Source organism: Pistacia vera, unplaced genomic scaffold, assembly GCF_008641045.1.
Source record: "Pistacia vera cultivar Batoury unplaced genomic scaffold, PisVer_v2 Contig432, whole genome shotgun sequence".
In the NCBI taxonomy this organism is placed as follows: domain Eukaryota; kingdom Viridiplantae; phylum Streptophyta; class Magnoliopsida; order Sapindales; family Anacardiaceae; genus Pistacia; species Pistacia vera.
In genome coordinates, this window is record NW_022196260.1 from 375,182 (window position 1) to 400,812 (window position 25,631).

At 37.4% G+C, this 25,631-nt stretch overlaps 4 protein-coding genes across 7 annotated transcripts; 2 read left to right on the forward strand and 2 right to left on the reverse strand.

Moving 5' to 3' along the window:
• Positions 1 to 25: 25 nt before the first annotated feature.
• On the reverse strand, positions 26 to 3,846 carry LOC116143778 (PXMP2/4 family protein 2). Of its 2 annotated transcripts, none has more exons than XM_031429234.1 (3): positions 2,293 to 2,391; positions 1,446 to 1,537; positions 26 to 721 (listed from the first exon to the last, which is right to left on the reverse strand). In XM_031429234.1, the coding sequence occupies exons 1-3, from the start codon at positions 2,356 to 2,358 to the stop codon at positions 310 to 312; spliced, it is 570 nt and encodes a 189-aa protein (XP_031285094.1). In that variant the 5' UTR covers positions 2,359 to 2,391; the 3' UTR covers positions 26 to 309. The 2 variants fall into 2 exon arrangements, with proteins under 2 accessions (XP_031285094.1, XP_031285093.1); XM_031429233.1 differs by lacking the exon at positions 2,293 to 2,391 and adding an exon at positions 3,548 to 3,846 and having other exon boundaries at positions 34 to 721.
• Positions 3,847 to 15,857: 12,011 nt separating this feature from the next.
• LOC116143679 (pentatricopeptide repeat-containing protein At5g21222-like) lies at positions 15,858 to 20,087 on the forward strand. Of its 3 annotated transcripts, none has more exons than XM_031429119.1 (4): positions 15,858 to 16,068; positions 16,117 to 17,030; positions 17,456 to 18,367; positions 18,941 to 20,087. In XM_031429119.1, the coding sequence occupies exons 2-4, from the start codon at positions 16,968 to 16,970 to the stop codon at positions 19,823 to 19,825; spliced, it is 1,860 nt and encodes a 619-aa protein (XP_031284979.1). In that variant the 5' UTR covers positions 15,858 to 16,068; positions 16,117 to 16,967; the 3' UTR covers positions 19,826 to 20,087. The 3 variants fall into 3 exon arrangements, with proteins under 3 accessions (XP_031284979.1, XP_031284980.1, XP_031284981.1); XM_031429120.1 differs by having other exon boundaries at positions 15,858 to 16,009; positions 16,809 to 17,030; XM_031429121.1 differs by having other exon boundaries at positions 15,858 to 16,009; positions 16,850 to 17,030.
• A 404-nt stretch (positions 20,088 to 20,491) lies between these two features.
• LOC116143681 (chloroplast processing peptidase) lies at positions 20,492 to 22,963 on the forward strand. Its single transcript, XM_031429122.1, has 5 exons — positions 20,492 to 21,065; positions 22,009 to 22,146; positions 22,284 to 22,370; positions 22,589 to 22,656; positions 22,761 to 22,963. The coding sequence occupies exons 1-5, from the start codon at positions 20,556 to 20,558 to the stop codon at positions 22,888 to 22,890; spliced, it is 933 nt and encodes a 310-aa protein (XP_031284982.1). The 5' UTR covers positions 20,492 to 20,555; the 3' UTR covers positions 22,891 to 22,963.
• A 560-nt stretch (positions 22,964 to 23,523) lies between these two features.
• LOC116143765 lies at positions 23,524 to 25,238 on the reverse strand. Its single transcript, XM_031429216.1, has 3 exons — positions 24,508 to 25,238; positions 24,196 to 24,381; positions 23,524 to 24,112 (listed from the first exon to the last, which is right to left on the reverse strand). Exons 1-3 carry the CDS (start codon positions 24,958 to 24,960, stop codon positions 23,834 to 23,836), a joined length of 918 nt encoding a protein of 305 aa, XP_031285076.1. The 5' UTR covers positions 24,961 to 25,238; the 3' UTR covers positions 23,524 to 23,833.
• Between the last annotated feature and the right edge of the window lie 393 nt (positions 25,239 to 25,631).

Genomic DNA, 25,631 nt, shown 5'->3' on the forward strand with positions numbered 1-25,631 from the left:
TTCACATTGACTTTGCAAAAGGTTGGTATCCATTAAACAAATATTGAAATACATTTCAATGAACTAAAAAGCCGTGATGCAGATATTAAGTCTCAGGTTGTATATGCAGTTGATTGACTGAACATCGAAAGCTCAAAAGCAATTAAAAACTTAAGGAATCCCAACTTCCAAAACTGCAGTTGGCATTTTGGGGCTATTCTTTGTAAGTTACATGAAAATTCTGTTGTAAAACTCTGCGATGGCCATTCTAATTTACCGAAGAGCGAAAAATACAAGAATGGGAAGAAAGTATTATATTCCAAGAAGGTATTACAAGTCACCCTTACCACTTTTTTCCTCCAAAGAATGATATGAAGGGAACCACTGCTTCCAAGGGGCATCCTTTTGTTGCTCAACCCATGACAAAAAAGCACTGTCTAATAAGCAGAAGATATTGACATAGAGGAGTTGGTATCTTACAGGAACATAGCGGAAATTTGCAACCTGAACAATTGGCCATACACCGCCCTCCAAAATCAAGGCTGGGATGAAATCCCTCTTCACATCTTCCTTCACTTGAGTAACATTCTTCCCAGCTGAAAATCCCATGTAACTAAAAAAAACAAATAAATCAAGGGGGCCAAAGATTATGCAATCTGTTGCGACTTTAGTAGCAACAAACCGCACTGACTTTGGTGGCAGTTGAAGCTTCAGCCTTATAAATTTGTCCAGTCCTTCATACCTATCATGGAAAAAGGTAGATGTGTTGGTGCACAGCTTAAGTACAGGAAAATTTCTCACATATGAATTTCATAACATGTATACGTGCCTCTAAATTCCAAGGTCAAGAACTTCAGTTCCCATGTTGGTAAACAGAAATAGGAGAAATATAATCAAATTCTTGTTTGTTGGTTCTCAAATTTATCAAACATTTTAGTTTAAATAAAATGATGTTTCCTAAAATGATTAATATTTCAGCTAAGAAATTATTTTTGATTTGGTTAACATAGGCAAACCTTGCAAGGCTTTGAAAGAATTTCCATTCACTACAGCAAACATAGATGCATGTTCACTAACCGTTGCAAAGAAATTTGCAAAATAGATATCCTTTGCCTAAATCTCTTAAAATTATTTTGTAATATGAACCTTTTGGAATATAAGTTCAGCAAGTGCTGCACAGTATACCATATGCATGTGGCACTCAACACGCAATCTATCAAAAGTTTCAATATAGAACATCTCAACATGACATATCCAAGTTTCCATTTTATAACCGAACACATTGCCCTAAGCATTATTTTTGAATATTTCTTTTAAAGGTATCCACAGAACTTAAGTATTTAACTGCTAACACTATCTATTTTATGGTGAGCATTATAAACAGACATTTTATATTGAGGCACGTCTACTCAAGAAAGATCAGGCTAAATGATGCAAAGAAGAAACACTGGACAGGGAAAACACACCAGAAATGGCCAATGGGTCCAACAAAGCCAAATCCAAACATACTTGTGGTAGCCACACGTTTCCAGTTGATTTTGAATTTTTCATCTGCATCCTGCCACATCAAACAGATACTACAGACTTAGAAATGCAATGGAACAGGTTGATACTCAAAACAGAACTGTCTACTGCCTTACAAATGTAAAATATCATTGTTCCAGTAACATCCACCAGAAGGCAAAAAATAATAAAGATGGAATAAAAAAGACAGTTCTAGAAGTTCAAAATAAAAAAATTGTATTTCTTAAAAACACAATTCTTTATTTCGTTGTTTTCTCTGTGTAGCAAAAGCCCAAGTGGACTAAAAGAAACTGTAATTGAAATTTTGTGGAATGTGCAACAGTCATGATTCTAACCGCCTTGCTTTTGTCATCGAGTAGAAGGTTAAGGTTAAGAAATTAGTGTTCATTGTGCTATTTATGTACAGTTTACTGCTCAATTTGGGTATTGTGGTTAAATAAGACACAACAGAACAATTGGCAGTTGATATGCAGGAAACACAATTGAATAACCAATGCTCCATCTTGTACACACACATTAAGTTTGTAAAAATAGTTTATATTATTATTCTGGAATTTCATATCGTTCAGAAAATCAAAGGTAGACTCCTTGGCATAAAAGACTTTTTCCAAAATACTTTGGTTCCACAGTGACTTGAAGACATTTAAACTATATATAATCACATAGCACCTTCATGGGGCACATTTTATTGGAGTTGAAGCAGTAATCATGCATTTGGAAATTAAAGAAATGACCAGAAACACAATACAAAACTAATAATTCAGTAAAACAGTGGTAACAGGAACAAACCAAAACAATTTGATAGTTTAAGCTATTCTTAGTTATTTTGGCCAATGCTTGAGGCATGCACTCCATTTAAATGGGAGAAGCTGGGAGGAGACGCACATTTGGGCAGGAAATAGAACAGGGCATTGTCATTTGTACGTGACTTCCCAGAGTCAAAAATCATATTGAACGTACAACTGAAACTCAGTTTTGTTTCCTGCACAAAATAGAACTTATTTCTGTGACTACAGCACAAACTATGGACCAGCTCAATGGCATTATTGAGTTCATTGTAACCACCAAACATAGATACAATCAGAGGGAAAATGAAACAGCCGCCACTTATTTCACTCAAAGCCACAAGAAACAATTGAAAGCTACAAAAACAAAGAAAATTTTGGCAGTAAAAGAAGAGATGCAAATTGTGGCTATCTTTTCTATCCTCTTGTTATTATACAATTGAGCTATGCTCAGGTTTTTCCATGTCTCGTGAAACTTGAAACTGAATTGCCCTATTTAACAGTAGGGCACTATTTACAAGCAATATGAACTGACCAGTCCAAAAAGCATAAGACACACCATAAAAAATGGTGTTTATGTATTTATTTTATTTTATTCTTCAAATGAAGTCTTTGTCGAATTATCAGCAGCTATACCGCTAACGGTTGTTAAGGGCACCATCTTTCTATTATACCCTTATTCTACGAGCTGAAAAAATAAAACTTGTAGACAGTGGAATCCATATCCTGTAATTCTTGATAGTGGAATTTTAACATCTATACCGTGTTGATGTTTCTCGTATACAAAAATATTGTAATTTTACATAGCAGAAGAGTAAATTGAAAGGTCATATTAAATTATTAATCACGTGGGCTCCTACCCGCATCCAAATGCCCAAATTTATGTAAAGCAATAGAGGAAATTTCATTAAGATATTTGAAAGAATGAACAAAATGCTAGCAATACTCAAACCAATCGCACTCTATGATATAAGCAAGCTACGAAGAAAAGAGAGAAAAAATGATAAGGTTAAGATATCACCAATGAAATTAATTCCTACTTTAGAGCAACGATCTTAAAGACCTCAATCAGCAAAAACCCATCATCAACAAACAATGCCCAAAACAGAAATTTACATGCATCCAATTCACCATATAAAGTGATTATAATCCAATGAGAAAATCCAGAAAATCCCATTACGTATGAGCTGCATAAAATCAATAACACACAACAAGAGGATAAAATGGAATTAAAAAGAAGGATAGAAAGAGAAACTCACAGATATTTGAAGGCGATTTTTGGCAGTGGCGTGGGTGATGTATTGAGCAGCAATGTCACCACTACCCCAAAGAAATCCTGAGCTAATGATTTGTGTTTTGACGGGATTAACAGATAAACAGTTCTGGTACCATTTCCAAACCTTCAACATTTTATGAGAGAAATAGACGGAGAAGAAGAAGCTAAGATAGAAGAAAAGGAGAAAGAGAAATTAGAAATTTTAGGAACCCAAACCCATACCCATGTTCAATTGATGACCAACTAGCCAGTTGCCACCACCTCTTTAGTCTAAATTTTTCTTGGCTATTTGTATAATGGTATAAAAACAAGATTAATGGCCTAACCAAGAGAAATTTAGCTGCCCGGCCATCCGAAGTTTGGACTTCAAGAAAATGGCTTTGAAAATGTTTTTCATTTTTTTAATTTAGAGAAGATGACGTCATATAGTTAGGATTAATTAAACATGTAAAATGGGTAAAATAAAAAGATTAAAATATATGTGGGCCGAATCATAAATAAAAAAGTTTTTAAATTTGAAATTTCCAAAACAAGCCCCACCTATTCAACTCGCTTAATTAAATTCATTAGGGCAAAAAGCGATTGCTTGAACCAAAGGAGACTACAATTTTTTCGATCAAACCTGCAAATTTACACCCTAAAATCAATTTCTTGAACCCTAAACCGAATACAGTCGCGATTTTGCACGATATAGTCACGATTTCCAATCGATTTCTTGACCCTAAACGGAATTTGTGCGATTTTCGGCGATACAGTCCACATTTCCAATCGAAACTATAAACTTTGACATCAAATTCAATCAAAACATGGTTGACATCACAATGAGGAGGAAAACCCAACGACATTGAATCTTAGATTCCAGTGGCGCAAGCAGTTCAATGGCTGCTCCGGTGGATCATCCGATCAGTGAAGGTGGTCCACAGGCAGAGGAGACGCCGGCGACACAGAACAAAGGGAAGAATTGGCAAACGGTTCTGAAGAAGAGGAGTCAAGAGAGAATTCAGGCCAAGAGGAGTCGTGAGGATCAGGAGACGAGGAGGAGGGCGAAGAAAGGGTACGTTGTTTTGGGAATATTGCTGTACTGTCGCTTAATCGATCATTTGTATGCTTAAGCGATTAATCTGTTTACTCATGATCGCTTAAGCGATTGATCAGTTTACTCTGGTCGCTTAAGCGATCTTGTCGAGGCAGAATCACGGATATAATAAGCGATCTTTTGTATCGCTTAAGAGATTATTTCAGTTTGCTCTGGTCGTTAAGCGATTTCAAATCGCTTAAGCGATCTTTCACGAGGCAGAGTCAATATTCTTAAGCGATCTGAAATTCTTAAGCGACTACAGTGGTAATTTTTATTGTTGTATTGTTTATTAGTTGTTTTGGTTTATTTGTGTTGCTGACATTTTGTTTATATCGATTGTGCAGATTATGCGGACCGTAAACTGTAGAGACTACGAGTTGGAGCTATAAGTGAGAAGGTACCCTATCCTTGCAAGGGTGACGGTGAGGTCGAGTTGGGAGTTTTTGACAGAATAAGGGACATTTTAGCTGGAATGAGGCATGGTGAAGAGATTTCTGTCGCAAGTTTCGGTCAGTTTTTAAGAATTTGAACAAATTGGAAAAAAGGATTTTGGGGGCAGGGAGTGCATTAAATGTTGCTGCACTCAGTAAAAAGCAACAAAAAAAAAAGAAATGTGGTTCGTAGTGGATGGAAAGCCACTACGGTTTGGGATGATGGAGTATGCCTTGGTGACTGCTTAGGATGCGGGGAAGTGCCAGATAAGGCGGACCCAAAAGGCAGTTTGGGAGCCATAATGTTTCGTAAGAAGGTTTTGCAGGGGGCAAAGTCTTACAGGACACGTTTTGGAGGAGAGGCTAGAATCAGTTCGGTTTAATGATGGAGAGAAGATAAGAGTGTGATTGCTATTGTTTTATATTCTATCTTATTGGGTGGTGACTCAACAAAAGCTGTTGAGAAAGATTGGTTGTTGTTTGCAAGCGACTTGGAGTTCTTTAATTCTTATCTGTGGGGACGGATATCATTTGAGCGAACCATCAACAGCCCGAAAAAACCAGACATGGCATTAAAGCATGCCCAATGGGTTGGGAAGGATAAACCAAGCATGGATAATTTGTTTGGCTTCCATGGGCAATGCAGGTAAATATTAATAGTTTCTGTTATATTTTTTAAATATGTGCTTGAAATGATATGGACTGTTTTTTACAAGTAGGCTCGGATGTATGAGGCCATCCTGTCTTCACTAATGCGAAGGGGAGCAACAGTTTGGTGTGCAACAGCAATTTTAGGATGTTGCGGTGGCATGTCGGGAGGTGTAACCATTAGGATTACGACCAAATAGAGATGAGATTCAAGCGGCTGGGGTAAGATTAAAGGATTAAGCTTTTGAATATGCAGTTGCTTTAAAATGTTGCTTCAATCTGATTAATTTTGTTTCTTATTGCAGGGAGTCGTCCGTCTATTTCTCAAGCTATTAGGGATGAAGCGGAAGAGGACTATGTCACATCTTTCAAAGCAGTGGAGGATGAAGGGATGAACGGATAGACCACTGATGCGGGACCTAAGAGGGTCACGCATGTGATGGCAGTTGCAGGGTCATTGCTTGACAATGTTGTTGATGCGAGGATTATGAAGCTCCAATGGGCAGGAGGCCCGATGATGAGGAGGAGAAGAGGGAGGAAAAGGTTCGTATGCCTCAGCAAACGGTACAACAAGTACCGCTTGCGAGAGACATCGACGTCGGGAGAGAGGTTGTTGACCTCATAAAAGGCATGTTTGAGATTACAACAACCGTTTATGCAAGATTTGACAAATGGAAGAGTGCATGAAAATGGTAGAGGAGAAAGTGGATAAGCTGGGAGAGAAAGTTGGTACAGTGGAGGAGGAAGTTGGTACAATGGAGGAGGAAGTTGGTGGAGAATTAAAGGCGATTGAAGTGCAAACTGGCTTGAAAAGAGAGAGCCGAAGAGCATGTTGTGAAATCGCCTTACATGGTAGTGACATAGGTAAAGAAGAAGAAATTAAGAAACAAATGGAGGAAGAACCAGAAATTGAGGAGGTTGGTGGAGGAAGTGGGGCGGTGATAATGGAGGAGGGCGAGGTGGGAGGCGAAGGAAGCGGGGCTGTAAAAATAGAGAAGGGGGAGGAAGTGGGAAGGGAAATTGGACTCAAATGTCGATTTGATAGGCCAATAGAGGAAAAGTAAAAACTCTTCTATGCCTATTACAAGGATCAGGAAGTAATGGCCATATAAAGTGTAAGACAGGAGATTATCCCGGGAATGGTTTGAGAAGTTGTTGATGATGGGCACATGGCTTGAGGACCGGTGAGTTATTTTTGCCTATGTTTTCCATACTATCTTGTTGTTTTTATTTGATGCAGCATCGATGAGATATTAGCACTAATGAGGCTACGACAGATACTGATGGTGATCTATTGTATCCCGACTGTGTCACACCGATGTGGCGTTTGGCCAAGCTTGTTTCGACATATCGCACTTTAATTAAAAAGTCGTTGCTAGTGGTGCAGCCAAAGGATCGAAGCGAAAAAGATTGGCCCCAGTACAGTTGGACTGCATCCCTGATGATTTTCATTTTGATGACATAATTAGTAGTATATACGGGGGGATCGACCAAATATAGCACGGTTGGGCCTTCGTTAAAAGAGTGTACTACATCATCCCATCAAACAAATGCACTGGATAGCAGTCGTTGCGCATTAGAGGAGGGGTTGCTGAAGATCCTTGACTGCAACCCCACTTTTGTCGAGACAAGCAGTTGGAGGTCGAGTTAGAGCCACTGCAGGTTGTTCCCGCGGCTGTTGCTTGACAGCGGGGATGTTTGGGCACTTGGGTGTCAAGTACTAACAGGAAAGTGGCCAATTTGCGCTCTACGGCTTAATAAATGAGTCAAGGTAACTTTTGTTAAAACTAACTTACATTACAATTGTCTATAAGTTTATTCTAAGCTAATGTCTTCTTCCTATTGTAATGCTGAATGTGGGGCATATGCCCTGAAATTTATTGAGTTTGACATGACCAACACCTCGAGGACGGGTTGAATGACGAAACAATGAGAGACTGTCGAGAGGACTGGGCTGTCGATTGCTTCATGGGCAGATGGATCGTTTTCAGTGAGCAAAACCCAATAAAAAGGTATGAAATGTGGACTTTGAATTTTGTAGTTTATGTGATGTTGATGTTGATACTTGGGTTGTGGTGCTGATGCTGCAGGTATCATGCTTTATGGAGCTTTACCGAAAGACAAGGACGAGTGAACTTCTCACCTACCCATTGTAACTTTTTTACGTGCCTTTTTTTATTTACAAAGTTGACGTGTTTACAGGTGTGTGGGATAATTTTGCAGGTTTGACAAACAATGAGAGGAAACTTCTCAAAGGCTGGTTGGCAAGAGGAGGTATCTGCAATAAAGGCTGCTGGGAAGGCATGGTACCAAACAATGATCTCAGAGAGGTTGCTGGCAAACAAAATTCGAAAACTTCTCCAAGGTTGGTTGGTAGGAGGAGGCATCTACAATAAAGAGATTGTGCAAAGGTGTTAGTGACATTAAACTCTTTGGCATCAAAAAGTAAATTAAAGGCAGTGTATAGGAATCTTGTGTTGTGGCTCTTCTTGCGGCAGCCAAAAGCTTGTGCCTACAGAATCATTGAAAGAATTGGATCTGATATTTGAAGATATTTTTTTTGTCCATATAAGATATCTCATTAGCAGTTTGAATTATATATATGGTGTGATCATTTGCTTCACCCAAGTTGGATAATGGTTTTTTAGCGTTTTGTTTCATTTTGTGTATCACTACTGGTGTGATTATTTGATTCACCCCAGTTGGGGCTAATGGTTAGCTTGTCCATATATTTCGATATTTGTCGCATCCCATGCCTATTTTTTATTTGTGTTTCGATAAACAAGTTACATTGATATCTCTTATATTTTGATTTATGATGAACTAGATTGATATAATTACTTAATTTTGCGATACAAATTCTTTTCGGATTTGGGAGGGAAATGAGTGATGTACAAATGTTTCCCAATCATAGTCATTTCGAAATTAATTAACTAACGAATGCCATGGGACAAACAATTACGTATATGACCGACCACTATATCTCTTAAACGACCAAGACTTTTCCAGATATGACGCTTAAGCTATCTCAAATCGCTTAAGCGACAAGAGTCTATTACGAAGCATCGTCGCTTAAGCGATTACCCATCTGGGCAAATGTTCATTCTGCCTTGACCAAGATCCCAAATTGCTTAAGCGACAGAGACTCATTAGGAAGAATCGCTTAAGCGATCCTAGATTTGGGCAGATATTCATTTTGCCTCGGACAAGATTGCTTAAGCGACCAAAAGTCTTTTAAACAATCGCTTAAGTGATACCAATGGATCGCTTAAGCGATCATAGATCTGGGTAGATTCATTCTGCCTTGGCCAAGATCGCTTAAGCGATCTCAAATCGCTTAAGCGATCAAGAATCTTTTACGAAAATCGCTTAAGCGATACAAATGGATAGCTTAAGCGATTTTCGATCTGGGCATCTGCTGCGGGCTAGATTGCTTAAGCAATTACCGATCGCTTAAGCGACCAGGAGTAAAAGCAAAGAATCGCTTAAGCGGACAGACAGATCGCTTAATCGACCAGAGTGAAAGACAAGAATTGCTTAAGCGATATAGACAGATCTCTTAATCGACTGTGTAAATACAGATGATCGCTTAAGTGATCCTATGTATTCGGATATTATTTATGTATTTCAGAGCATCGGTTTAGCAATTAACTCTATGCTAAACATATAGGGTTTACAATTCGTTCAGTAGACTATGACTGTTATTTATTTATATTAAACATATAGTTCTGTATGTCAGTATGAAACATATAAGGTGTTGAATATTTACGTCTATGCTAAACATATAGGGTTTATGATTCGTTCAGTAGACTATGATCTTATTATGTTATATTAAACATATAGTTCTTACGTCAATATGAAACATGTAAGGTGTAGAATGTTTACGTCTATGCTAAACATAGAGGGTTTACGATTCGTTCAATGGACTATGACCGTTATTATATTATATTAAACATATAGTTCTTTACGTCAGATGAAAAATGTAAGGTGTAGAATGTTTACGTTTATACTAAACATATAGGGTTTACGATTCGTTCAGTGGACTAGACCGTTATTATATATATTAAAAATATAGTTCTTTTATGTCAGTATGAAACATATAGGTGTAGAATGTTTACGTTATGCTAAACATATTGGGTTTACGATTCGTTCAGTAGACTATGACGTTATTTTTATATTAAACATTAGTTATTTTATGTCAGTATGAAACATATAAGGTGTAGATGTTTACGTCTATGCTAAAAATATAGGGTTTACGATTCGTTCAGTGGGCTATAACCGTTATTATATTATATTAAAAATATAGTTATTATGTCAGTATGAAACATGAAGGTGTAGAATGTTACATCTATGCTAAACAATGGGGTTACGATTCGTTCAGTGGACCATGACCATTATTATATTTTAAAGGTAACCATGGAATCTTAGTGGAACATATGTTATTCTTCTTTGTTCAGAACATAAAGGGTGCGTTTGGTTGAATATTCCTATAAATATTACAAATCCATTCCCAAAATATTTCTTTGTTAATATTTAGGAAATATTAGTATTTTTTTAATAAATTTGACCCATTAATTGAATTAATTTCATTAATACGCTTGAAAAAGTTAAAAATTAACAAAACACCCCATCCACCCAACTTCCCAGATTCCGACTACCATCGACAACTACAAATGATCGAAAATGGCCATATTTGCCCGATGTGATATTTACCAGCCATATCCACTGTGGATCTGGCCGAAAAATGCACATTGGCTGTCATCGACTTTCAAAGAAATGGCCGACGTCGACGGTCAACGAGACCAAATCTTGGGCATCGTTGACCGAAAACGACGGCTATATAGGCGTCTGCGATGTGGACTTTTTCGCCATCAAGCCGACTCACGGCCACAGCTCTGCCGTTGACTTCCAGCACATCGTGGTCTATTGGCCGGAAAAGGCCATATCGATGCCCTATCCGCCTGATCCAACCGCGATGATGGCCAGAATCTGGGAAGTTGGGTAGGTGGGGGTGTATTTGTTAAATTTTAAAATTTTTCGTAGTCGATTAAGCGATCCTACTAAAAGGAACTTCATTTACACAGGGTCGCTTAAGCGATCGTAATCATGTGATTGGAGAATCAAATCTGCCCAGGTGCATGATCGCTTAAGCGATCCGAGTATCGCTAAGCGATTCTTGCCTTTTGTCTGGTCGATTAAGCGACATGGGCAATAAATACTTTTCCAGCTTTCTCCTAAATTTGACAAACTAAAATTACCAACACGTATTGATTCCATACTTTCTCCTCAATTTGACAACCTAATTCCAAACTAAAATCACCAACAGATATTTAGGCATGTAAAAGAAGTATAAAGAATGATTTATTAAAGGAACAAAAAATTTAAAACATCAATAATTGAAAACATAACTCATCAACGGTTGGCCTTCGCAAATCCTTGAATTTCATCCTTCTTTGAACCTAATTTTCTAGATCTGCATGTGATTACTTTTGGCAACTGCTTCTCTTGTGGCCAGGTTGCTTGCAAATGAGCATTTATTCATCTTCCGAAGAACCTCAGAGGTGATTGAATACGCTTAAGTCTTTTCTCCCCTTTACTGTCTTCTTGAATGGCGGATGGATGATAATGTCAGCCAACTCTTGCGGCACTACTCATGCTTCTAGAGGCACTGGATATATGTTTCTGAATAAGCTAGCATATAGTGATCTACCATATAGAGAGGGGAGCAAAGTTCCATGTAAATTCTTGAACCAAAATCCGGCTTCCGTTGGTGTTTCAGTGCTGCTAGTGCATGAGGACAAGGTAAACGTTGAATGTCAACACACTTACAAATACAAGTTTTATTAACAAGGTTAACTAGGGCATCCGGACCATAGCCGCGCACAGTGAACTCTTAAGCATTAAGAGGATAGGAAAACAGTGCATTTGACAGTTCCTACGTTCTCGTAATAATTTTTCAGCAGATAGAACAAGTTGTAGTAAAATTATCTGACTCCATACGACGCTCATGGAACCACCTGACAATGTCCTCTGGATTGCATCAAAAAGTGCAACTATTGGAAACTCTTTCTATTAACAACTCGAATTTATAGACTCCGCTATATTCGTGGTCATGACATCAAACCTCTTCCAAGAAAGTAAGCTCTACTTCATCGCTCGAAACCAACATCATGCTCAAGATACTTAGCAACACTATCATCCTTAATTCGGATTTGCTAGAAGTGCCTCGAACTCATCAACCCAATAAGCTTTTGCTGCCATGTAGTATGTTTGAAGGAGGCCAACACACTTAAACTTTTGTTTTATGTTCTCACCAAGGTGCCTCATACAGAATCTGTGATGTGCTTGATGGGAAATAGTGGCAATCCCCTTCTTTATAGAGTTGTACTTACGGATATTATGCACAACTCGTCAATGTCAGGCACTATCTTGTAATTGCTGAAAAAACCAAGTCCACGACTCGTCATTCTCAGAGTCAACCACAACCATGCAACAGGATATGTGTGATTCTCACTGTCCTATGCAGTGGCCACCAACAATGTACTTATACTTTCCTATCAAAAAGCAACCATCAACAGCCAAAACCTTTCTCATGTTTACAAAACCCTTAAGCAGAACCGTAAGCAACAAAAAATATTTAAACATCATATTCCTGTCCCACTTCAAAGATGTCTTGCTACCTTGGTTTGTCAACTTAAGCATATAACGGTACGCTTCTTATAATGCGTACTCGTGCTTCGGTGTGCCCCTCACAAAATTGTGCATGTTGTCTCTCTCCAGCATTTCCAGTAAATAACAGCACATCCCAACTCTGTGCGCACAAGTCTCTGAATGTCTTTAGGAGATGGACTTTTCCCTTCAATGAACCGACTTTTGACAAATGTCCAATAACATCAGTAGATGCTTGTCGATGCTCACTTGAAATATGTCAAACCCCAAGTGTGCTCACGAGTATATGTGCTAAGAATAAATTTTTCGACTCGCCAACCTTCTACAATAAACCTGCCACTTACACTTTTGGTCACGACATGCAACCGTCACAGCAAATGAATTGACTTTTTGGTGATGAATTCAAAAACCTCTCACGGCAACAAGTTTTAGCTTCCTCACCACTTCCTCTTTGTTGTCAAATAAATACCCTATGCGCAACTCCGATCCACCCTAAAAACATGAGCTGATTCACTACTACCTCTAATGCCCCCTCTAAACCTGATAAACGACCATGTGTTCTCTTCCTCATAATCTACACACTTCTGCATAATTTTATTTAAAGGAATCTCTACATCTGTGGGAACATTGGGGTCCTCCTCCTCAACATTTTCATTACCCCCATCACCAACCTTTCTACAGTGCTCCTTACCACCAATTCACCGTACTCTTGATTTTTCAACTAACAAATCAATGGCCTCGTAGTTCAAATTAAAACCAGGCAAATCTCCGCTACTTCCTTGTTATCCCCTTCCTTTGAACCCACTTCCAACGGTTTTTCTACAAAAGAAACCCTTAAAATCGGCCTCAAACCATTATCGGCCAAATCAATAATATATAACTCACACTTCATCCGACTTTAATATAGCAGGAGGTACCTTATAATGTTCAGGAACTCTGCTTAAAACATAATTCACCAACTAATCACTACGCGAGCAACTCAAATTACCTCTTCTAATTATTTCATCAATCAACTCATCAAAACAACCTCTATGCCTAAGTAATTGGTATAACTTTTTTGCTCTTCCCAATCCACTTCTAGCTACTTTCCCTCACCCACTCACCAAAATATTCAACCCCCAAAACAACTTGTCCCATGTGTAATAATAGCCAATTACATGTAATGCAAAAAAAAAAAAAAAAAAAAAAAAAAAAATTCTTAAAGCTGTACTAATGGTTCAATATTTAAAAAGAATCTGCCCAGTCGCTTATATGGTCTGTGTATCGCTTAAGTGATCATGTTATTTATACTGAATCGTTTAACCATGATCGCTTAAGCGATCTTATGTCATTTACTGATCACTTAAGCAATCTGCTCATTATACACCAGACTTTTACTAGATCGCTTAAGTGATCTTATGCCACATACCTGATTGCTTAAGCGATCTATCTGCTGCATTACCAAACCTACCAGATCGCTTAAGCGATTCATCATACCCATAACACATTTTCAGTCATCTCCACCCACAATCGATCCATCATACCTAGAACACATACCTATAACAAATTTTCAACAAATTTCACTCTTTTCAACTTGCATTACATCAAACACAATTCAACAACCTAAACAACTAAATCAAAATCATAACCCAAACCCCATCCATTATTAAATCTTTGTAAATCTAAATATAAAATGTAAAAATGAGATATACATACTTTGACGAAATGTCAGGAGGAGGAGAATGGGGATCTTTGGCGAAGAAGATGTTAATGGTAGAGGAAGAAGAAAGTGTTAATGGCGGAGGAACAAGAAGATATAGATGAATGAGGAAGAAGAAGATGTAGACGAAGCTAAGAAGAAACAACAACCAAGGTAGAGATGCGTTAATGGCGGGAGGAAGAAGAAGGTGTTTGGGTTTGTTTGCAAGAATTTTGGGTTTTTTGGAATATAGTATAATTTTTAAAAGATTACATAATACTTCATTAATCCTAATTAAGCACTAATCAAGTTTAATTATCCTTAATCAATAATATGGCTATTTAGTTAACACTTTAAAACTTGATAGCCTTTTAATTAAATTTAAATTTCAGATGACCTTTTAATAAACTGCCCTGATGAATGTGATTAATCAAACAATTTAGCTATTATTATGACTAATAAAATATGCTTTTCGATAAGAAGAATAATTATCTGTAATTGCCACCTACCAAATTGTTGTTGAATTTATGTACAACCTCCTTAAACACTTATTTAATCATAAATTATTGACTAATTGTAGCAAATTACGAATTGTTAGATCACATCTGACACTCGCAGGAAGGCTTGACCAATGCTTTTAAGTTTTACCAATGGAACATATGTGTGTCAACTACTTTGACTTTTTTTTTTTTTTTGGGGATGATTGTGGACATCCGAACCAATTTATGCGCACCTCAACTAATCTTATAACACCTTGAACTATCGATCAAATAAAAATTCTAATGACTAGATAAAAGCTCAAGTGATTAGAGGTGGGCAAGGACCAAGCCCAATTGGTCTTAGGTTTGGGCCCAATGGGTCCAGTCCCATTGGATGAGATTGGTTTTTGGCCCATGAAATTTTTAAGGGTCCAAATGGATCCCTAAGACATGTTATGGGCCCATAGGACCGGTCCTATGGGGTTGGAAATTTTTGAATTTTTTTTATTATTTTTTTGTAAAATTTTATTTTAACCCTATATTTATTGTCTATTTAAAAATAAGTAGGTTTTGGATATTTACTAGGAGCTTAAACGAAATTGGGTGGGCGGTTTGGGATCGGTCTCGGACGATCCCAAGCCCGGGCCTTGGAGGAGGGACCAAACCTAGGCCCGAGCCCTCCTTCATGGGTCTGGTTTGGTTTTGGGACCCCCCGACCTTATAAGACCAGCTTTTTGAGTGGGTTTTTTGGGTTCGGGCCCAAATTCCCACCTCTACTAGTGACATCCGAAAAGAAACTCAAATTCAAAACTTTTTGATTAATACACCAAAAAGTCTCTTTTTAAATAGTACACCTGAAGGTCTCTATCAACTATTTGACTTTCTTTTGCATGATGTTTTTCTTTATTTTATTAATATGTAAAAAACATTTTTGTAACACATTGTTAACACAACCAAAACCATTTTAATTAAAGATTGGGATCTTAAGTATTCCCTCCCACTATTAAAAATCTAATCTTTTGATTACATCAATAAATTAATACTTAATTTTGAATGTTATATTTTCATGCAAATAGTGTGGAACTCATATTGCCAAGGCATTGTTTGAATATAATAGTTCTTTTAACGTGTTTTGGTAATACCTGAAAAAGAGAGAAACTAAATTTAAAAATCTTGGTTTCAATTGTTGTTGACCTTTGCTTATAAATGGAGGCGTGGGAAAATCTCCTCCTCCAATGCTTCCATTTATGATGTTGGCATCAACCTTTTATGGCCTCAAAATATTATTATCCAGAATCCAGTTTTGATAATATTTGTGGATAAGAATCTCTGGTGGATGTCACAACACAAACACATGACCGCTACAGTACAAAGTAAACTGCTGCTACTTCATCACCTGCTTGGAAGCCAACCATGCAACTCATTCTCTCCCTTAGTGTTTCTCGATTGCCCAACTCAACAGGTACCCACGAAACTTCTTTCTCACCTGTAACAATGTAAACTTTACTTGATTTTAGTGAGGTGGTGCATAAAAGTTGTTTCCCAGCTCAAACTCTTGATTTTAGTGAGGTGGTGTATAAAAGTTGTTTCCCAGCTCAAACTCCTCAACCTTTGAACTTGATCAAAAATGACATTGAATGCTGTGTATCTATTTCTTTGCTTTTTCTTTTCTTTAAGCAGACAGTCCTATCGAAATTCAACTGCTAGATTTCTACCTTTTAAGTCATCTGATGCTAATTATTTCATGTAAACTCAATCAGAAATTGTTGTTCCTTTTGCATAAATATATTGTTGTGTTGCATTACAATTTAGATGTGATTGGGTGTTTATATGACTGGCTATGTGTTATTGCATATGAAAACTCTTTCCCGTAATGATTCTTTGGTAGGTTGCCTTTGGCGTTGGGTATATGTAAACATGGATAGTAAATTACTTCAGAACATCAACATGCCATTCATTTTCAAGATCCATGAAATTGGAACTCTTTCATTCTGTTTCACTAAGCCAGTTACTATCAATTCGCTGCATGATATTTAATTCTAATAAATAGTAATAATATTGCTTAATTGGTGAACAACAAATCTACTATGGTTGTTTCACGCAAGTACAGGAAAATTCTTTGAAGTGTAATGTAAAACCATATAATGGATGTTTATTGAAAGATTTAAGTTAAAGTTTAGACGGTAATTCATATGCCTCCCAAACTTGTATTCATTGGACTCATTATTGATTAATCCAACACTTTTTGATGTTTTGCCTAGCTTTTATCCTGTAGACAGTTCTTTGATTCTTTCTATTCTAGACATTAATTTGAACCGCAAGACAAATCAATAGACTGTGTGTCTGGTGTGGTGGCCTAAGAAAGTCAGAAGCAGGGAGAAAAAATTGGTGATTTTGGCTAAGTGAGGGTTCATATTTTCATGGGTAAGCAGCAAGAGGGAACAACCATTAGCAAGAAGCTGGTTGAAGCATCACCAAGAGTGGTACTATCTACATCTCCTTTATATTATGTGATTATGTTTTTACTTTAGATGAAGTATTCAGTTTCATTTTCTGCAACTCGTAAATTGCCTCATTCAAGCTTTGTGAAATTGATATTTGCTGAACAATTTGTTCCTTGGACCACTTAAACTTTTTTAAGTTCCTAATGTTGTATTAATGGATATTGTCATCAGTAAAGGTCTGTGCAATGCTTTCTGATGAGATGCACTTTAGAGAAAAATTATGTTGTTCTAGTTTCATGCTCAGAATGATCTATGTCATGGTTGTCATGTGAAACACACACTTAACTTTTCTGGGTATTCCAAAATAGAAAATTAAGGCTCTTTCTTAACTTCAATCATTTTATGTGTATATGTTCATAGAATACATGATATTGATCTAACTGTGATCATTCTGAACCTCAAAGGAATCACGTGTGCATGAGAAGGACCAAATACTTTCAGTTCCAACTTCCGTGGACTCGCAAACTCAATCTCGTTGCCTTGTCTGTTTGGGCAACAATGGTTGCAGGACAGTTCGTTCGAGAACCAAATTGATGAATATTTTGGTTGAAAGGGGGAAGCCTCATGAAGCCCATTACATTTTCAGAAGTTTAATAGAAGAGGGGCACAAACCAACTCTTATTACATACACGGCTCTTGTAGCTGCCTTGACTCGCCAGAAAAGATTCAGGTCCATTCTCCCACTGCTCTCCAAAGTGGAAAAAAATGGTATGAAGCCTGATTCAATACTCTTCAATGCCATGATCAATGCCTTCTCTGAATCTGGAAATGTAGATCAAGCCATGAAAGTCTATCAGAAAATGAAGGATAGTGGATGTAAGCCCACAACCAGCACCTTTAATACCCTTATTAAAGGATATGGAAATGTTGGTAAGCCTGAAGAATCTCTGAAATTACTAGAGCTAATGTCACAGGATCAAAATCTAAAACCAAATGACAGAACTTACAATATTCTTGTTAGAGCCTGGTGTAACAAAAAGAACATAGAAGAAGCATGGAATGTGGTGTACAAGATGGTGGCATCCGGTATGCAACCTGATGTTGTCACTTACAACACATTAGCTAGGGCTTATGCTCAGAATCAGGAGTCGTATCGTGCTGAACAAATTATTTTTGAGATGCATAACAATCGATTGCGGCCAAATGTACGAACTTGTGGTATCATTGTGAGTGGGTACTGTAAAGAAGGCAATATGGAAGATGCAATGAGGTTTGTGTATAGAATGAAGGAGCTTGGGGTGCATCCGAATCTTGTTGTTTTCAACTCTCTTATCAAAGGATTTCTTGACACTACTGATACTGATGGAGTTAATGAGGTGAGTTCCTATGTCAAATACTAATATTTATCTTTCCAAATATTCTTCCTTTCTATCTTTCTCTCTCTTTATTTACGAGAAGAGCTATACATTTACAGAAGGTTCTATGTTGTGATCATGGTTCTTCTTAATACACTGAGTGCAGGATTTCTATTTTCAAGGCTGATTAATGATTTCAAATTATCTAGGCATAGATATTAAGGTTTTTAGTTTTCCCCTATTCTGGTGGAATTCTAGGTGTGCAGTTTGTCACCAGACGTGCATGGCATGGCTTGTCTAGTCTTGGACTAATAGACTTTTAATTATTATGTTACAGTTATTTAGGTCCCAGTGTTGAAAAAACAAAACCTGCAACATCTTCTATATTGTTATTCCAAGTTTTGAGTCTGACATTTGGCTTTTATATTCGATTTTCACCTTGGCATCATTAATGGAACATTTTATAAAGATTTGAAGTAGAAATTTTGTTTTTCCTGTCGCATAACCAATCATTCAAGTATAATGCTCTGAAACTCTATGATTTCTGAAGCATTTGAAAGCATTCAATATTAAAGGGAATATTACTTTGGACAGGCACTCACATTGATGGAAGAATTTGGGGTCAAACCGGATGTCGTAACATTTAGCACAATCATGGACGCTTGGAGCTCAACTGGGCTTATGGACAAATGCCAGGAGATCTCCAATGACATGGTAAAGGCTGGTATAGAACCTGACATCCATGCATTTAGCATCCTTGCGAAAGGCTATGTGCGTGCTGGAGACCCACAGAAGGCTGAGTCAGTCCTGATTTCAATGGACAGATCTGATGTGCTCCCCAATGTTGTTATCTTCACTACTATCATCAGTGGGTGGTGCAGTGCAGGAAAAATGGAGCATGCAATGAGTATTTTTGAGAAAATGCATGAACTTGGCATTTCTCCCAATTTGAAGACTTATGAAACTCTGATATGGGGATATGGAGAAGCAAAACAACCTTGGAAAGCAGAAGAATTGCTGCAAACAATGGAAGAGGAGGGTGTGCGTCCTAAGAAGAGCACTATCCAACTTGTTGCTGATGCATGGCGTGCCATTGGTCTGCTGAGTGATGCTAAGAGAGTTTTAAGTGACACACAAGAAGAACGGCTGCCAAATAGAAAGAAGGATGAGATACCGGTGGAAAGCTTGGAGAGGATTTATAAGAAGCAAAATCTTAGTGCTTCTAATTCTCACGGTTTGCAGATACCCGGAGTGGCGGCAAGTGACCAAAATGGGTTTCCAGCTGCTAAAATTAGAAGCCAAATAGTTCTGCAAAATTCTGGATTTTCATCTGAAACTGTATGGACTGCTACTAAATCCTTGTTCAACCAAACATGTGCATTCCGGGTGCAGCCACTGGTTTGCAGGAAGCAATCTGAAAGTCAGATGGGGATATGTGGGCAGTTTGTAAATGGTTATAGATTGGTGTTCATAAGCTGATGACTGCTGTGATCGTATTTCAACTGACATGCTTTTACACACTGAAGATCAAGGTGGATTTATTGGCTCCTGATGATAATTCGCTATAAAGTGTTGTAGATATTGAAAATTGATGTTTTACAATTTATACCTCTATTTCTACTGGTCTCATTGATTACACAACTCAGTTTCTAAGAGACGGCCATGTAATTTTTCTACCATTGGAATGTATACAATGTGGATAATCCAACTGTGATAATTGTTCATTGATTACAGAAAACCATACTTCACTCTTAAACCAATTCTCCTTTACTGCCACTTGTGTTACAATCTCATTATCATCATGGTCTTTATAGTGTTTTCGAACTTAGACAACTCAGTAAAGAATCAACCCTCGTTACCACAACACTTTCTTTTGGTTCTAAAAATCTTTCAACACTAGTCCAATCATGGAGTTGTGGTCAAGTTAAATGTGAATTGAATTTTAAATTTTTAATAACATGCTCAACCATTTTTTCATAGTTTAACTTTGTCCTTAGACTGACTGGAGTAATTTTAAATTTCATTATAATTATATAAATAATAAAATTTTATTTAATTGGATAAATACAGAAGTTATCTATAAAAAGAAAAAAAAAAAAAAAAGCGCCAGCGCAAAACAAGTACCACGCAGATGCGGGTCAAAGGTGTGGATTAAAACAGTGATTTTAACTTAAAACTGAAAAAGATTGGAAACTAGCTTTGAGTAGACATGATGATATCTCTAAATCCCCTGCCCCCACTTCCTTCCCTCCAAACCCCTAATCTCAATTCTACCCACTTCTCCAAACCCCTCAAAAACCCTAACTTCGGAATCCTCAATTTTCACCCATTATCAAAATCACCTCTTTTTCTTCCTCTTTTCAAAAACCTCAACTTTAAGCTTCCAAATCCTATTACCCTCCACCCCAGAAACCGACTTTCTAGGCTTTACTGTAACCAATTGAAAAGCACTGGAGAAGACACCAAGACAGTGGTTGGCTCCAGTGGCGGCGGCGGCGGTGGCGGTAATGGCGGTGGTGACGACGATGATGGGGAGATGGAGAAGAAGGATGGACCATTGCCAGAATGGCTGAATATAACTACGGATGATGCAAAAACGGTTTTTGCGGCGGTCGCTATTTCGCTTGCATTTCGGTCGTTTGTGGCCGAGCCAAGGTACATTCCTTCCTTGTCGATGTATCCTACGTTTGATGTTGGGGATCGAATTGTTGCAGAGAAGGTACGGGTCTTTATTCATAGTAATGTTACTTATTTGCTTCAATTTTGCTAGTAATAATGTAATTTATTCAAAGTGATGTGGTATTGATTTCAAGTATATGTGGTACACAATGTGTAGCTCTAACACAGTGCCCACATGGTTACAAAAACTTGAGTACATTTGACATGGCAGTCCTCTTTGCTTGATAAGGTTTTAATAGATTGTATTTGGATCTTTAAATGGAAAGAAATAAAACTATTGGTTTTGACTGGCTTTCTTCTATCTAAATGTTGTTTCTTATTACCGGATAAGATTTTCGGATTGTCTCTTATTTCTGTTGAGGTGGGAAGATATAATATCAGATGAGGGTTGTGTGCTACTATTTAGATTAATAGGTTTATTTACTTACTGCGATAGGATGAACAAATTATAGATCTAAAAAGAGATGCAACTCAGAAGAACTAATGATCAACAGATGATGTCTGATTCTTTTTCCCTGGGGATGATAAAAGAGAAATGAGGCATGTTGGTTTAAGCTTTGGTGATTCATGTAAGAAAAGAAAAACATGGTCGGGTATCGAGAAGAGCTGGACATATTTTAAAGCTACTTTGAGCTAAACCGTAAAAGTACTACTTTAGAATTTACTTCTAGGTAGATAATGTTGACGGGAATGCCTGGACCTTTCTATTGCATCAATAAGCATACACAGCTAAGTTTTATTTTTTGCATATAGCAAATATTGTTGATAAATATAGAAAATTAACCATCATAAACTTAAAATGTTGTAATTTGTTTGTTTCTTATACATTGATTAGTACCATTTACTAAACTTTAATGGGCGTGAATAGGATTTGATGTTCTATCTGTAGCCTTATTTTTTGAAGCATTATAGGATTTTTATAGTGCGTTATGTTTGAAGTAACAATTTGCTTAGTATTTTAATTCGTGAATATTGTATGCCAGGTTTCGTACTATTTCAGGAAGCCTTGTCCAAATGATATTGTGATTTTCAAAAGTCCACCAGTTCTTCAGGAAGTAGGATACACAGATGAAGATGTCTTTATTAAAAGAATTGTTGCCAAGGAAGGTGATATCGTAGAGGTGAGTTGCTTTACAAATTACAATAGGCACTTGCCACCCAGCAACTGTTGTCCTTTCCATTAATTTTAAAAGCTCCATCTTTTTCTTGGAATACACTTCAGTATTGAGCTCAGCAATGGAAAACTTTTTACTCATAGGTCCGGGAAGGGAAGCTTATGGTTAATGGAGTTGTAAGGAATGAGAACTTCATTCTCGAGGCACCTTCTTATAACATGACACCAATTGTAAGTATCAAGTAATAATCTTTAGAATTTCTTGTTATAATTCTCATTTTTCCATGTTCTGGTTACTTGTCCAAACAAAATAGGTGGTTGGAATACACATGTGCATGTAAAAGGAACTCTATTGAACTGATCGAGAAATTGTGGTGTCTTATGTTGTTGCCTAGACTGGTAAATTGATGCCATACATTGCTGATTCTGAATCTCCATTAATTTTGCAGCAAGTACCAGAGAACTCAGTCTTCGTAATGGGTGATAATCGTAATAATAGTTATGACTCTCACGTATGGTGAGATATATACTGCGCTACAACTTTACAGTTAAAAAGGCCGTGTGTTTTGAGCTGAATTGTTTATTTCTTCTCTTTGCTGATCATCTTGTGTTGTATATCAGGGGTCCCCTCCCTGCCAAGAATATAATTGGAAGATCGGTATTTCGCTATTGGCCTCCAAAAAGGATTGGTGGCACGGTGTTTGAGGGTGGCTGTGCTGTTGATAAACCGGCCAACAGTCCAGCTTCTTAATAGAACTTAAGGCATCATCTAACCAGTGGGTGTATCATTTATTTATATTTGTCAATTTTTTCCCCATGGTATCTTGTCCGAGTTTTTTTTTTTTTTTTACATCATTTGACATTGTCAGCCGCCTTCTTTTTGGTGGTAATTTTATTGCTTAGTAGAAATGTCATTCTTGAGAGAAGTCCAGTTTTTTTGGAGCTTCTAACACACTTTCTTAATGTATATGTACATTGATCCTTGAATGAATTATAAAATTCAATTTAGACGTGAATGTATATGAATGTAACCTTTTGGCTGAAAATTGAGATTAATTACGATTCAGGGTGTAAATTTATCACATTACGTACTGCTTTAGATTATGGATGCTCATGCTATCAGGAGTTATGGATTAGATTATGGAGACTATGTTTCAGGAATCAATGTCCAAGATGTAGTGCATCTATGCATGCTAAATTTTGATAAATATGAATTGTTTCCTCTGCAATTCAGTTGTTATTCACTATACCTATGACAAGCAACAGGTTTCGGTTGGTACCAAAAAATAATAATAATAATAATAACTATCGGTTTGCTCACTAAACAGTCATCAATCAACCTCGAAAAGATACCTCAAAAAGATGGTAGTGGAAGATTGTAATGTCATCTGAATAAACACAAATATTATTATAAAGCAAGAATTTACATAATTCATGGAATGTATCAGCAGAATCAGAAAACCTACATGGAAAACCAAGGAATGGCGAAACAGGGTAAATACAATATTTAGCAAACACCTATAACTATAATATGGTTGAAATGATTTTACCATCCAAAACAAACCAAACCAAAACAACAAATAATTTTAAAAGAGGGAAATGAACTTTTCTTTCAAGTGAGAAGATGAGGATGAGTGAAGATAGACATAACTCATATATGATATTAATAGGTATATATACTACAGAAGACAGAACTATGTATATGTACAGGAATCCTTCTTAAGTTTGATGGGTTTGTTGCTACGAGAGTCGATAAGCAAGGAGCATGAAATATGTTTTCGATGCCTCGATCTCACCAGCTTCCCAACCACATTCCCTCTTTGCCTCACTTCAAAAACCAGAACTACCGGAACTGCTCCACTGTTATCCGATACTAATAAACTCGACCCGGCTCCATATAAAGGAATCTTGTTTCCTTTTAGGTTCACGTTCACAACCCTGTGACTCTTTCTTGGTTGATAGTATTTCTTCAACTGCAATCAATCGTAAACATCAATTTCAATCTGAATTGTAGAAATAACCCTGACATTGGGATTCAGATCTCTCTTTTACTTACCTCACCAGTTGCAACTGTAATCTCGGAGAACATAAGATTGACAGGTGTGGCGCTGAGATGAATACCAAAAAATGTTGCTGGGTTATACACATTCATCTTCATTGAACAATTCAATGTCAGCATCTTCGTCGGCACTCCTGTCATGTCCGTTCCTACTCCCAGATAAAAATTATGTATGCTCAAACTCTGTAACCCAAATAGGAAAACAAGGTTAAGGTTACCCACATGTTGCAGGCTTGGATGAATACAATAATTTAATTAAAAAAAAAAAAAAAAGGTGTATATATATATATATAAAAGATAAAGGCAAACCTTGACGGTAATCTGAGCTTTATAAGGGCGACTAGCACCCCAAATAATTAAACAAAAAACAGAAAACACCAAGACAAAAGCAACAACACCAATCATAATCTGACACCTCCTGGAGTAGCCTTTATCAGCAGAATAATAGTCATTACAATCTCCCTCTTCTTCGATGACTTTACACTCAGGCCATCCCTTATCGTTTCTCTTCCTGCCTCTGGAGAAACGAAAGGTACCGGAGAATCGGCTGGCGGATGACTCCCTGGAGTGGCGTCCATAGGAGGGATGGGAGGGGGAGTCGGTGGGGGTGTTGTAGGCGGGCGTGTTTTGCATGGTGGATGATTTGTCGCCATCATGGGAGTCACGTGAGGGACTCTGGACGTAGTAAACGGCTCGTTTTGGAGATCTGGGTGAGGAAGGGGCGAGGCTGGTGACGTCGGAATCGGATTTGGCGTGCAGCATCTTTAATTGTTTGGATCTGAGAAGAGAGATGAAAAAAAGTAAAGAGAGTGTTAGTGGGAATGGCCGAATGGGAGTGGGAGTGGGGAGTTTGTTAAAGTTTTGCAGTGACAGTCACAAACTCAAGAGTCACAGATAGTGATGGAAGGCTACAGGTGTTGGTTCGGTGTGAGTAAATTTGGGGGTTTATGCTTATTAGCTTTGAAAACCAAACCAACCAAGTGTCGGCAGTTTACACCTTACTGTTAATGTTCCAACCAAAGCACGGACGCATTCAATTTGAAAGATAATGCCTCCTACTACGCTGTCGTTTAACCACAACACCCACTTGAGTTACCTTTCTTTTCCTCGTTATTTTACTTTTTCACTAACGCGGTATTATAAGGTTTTATTACTCTACTGTTTATCATCCAACAATAAGTAGTACGTAAATTAGTCTTTAATTATGGTTCAAACTATGACTTTTATGTAATAAAAATATATTAAATGTAAAACACGGCCATATCCACATCATAGACTTCTTGGTAGCAATTATGAAGCTTCAAGTTGATAGAGGCCTTTTGTATTACAACTCATATTCTTCCCAATAATTTAGGCTCCGTTTGGTTCACTTTTTTACACTTTTGAGAAAAGTTTTTTTGAAAAAAGTTAAAAAAAATTGAATTAGGTGTGTA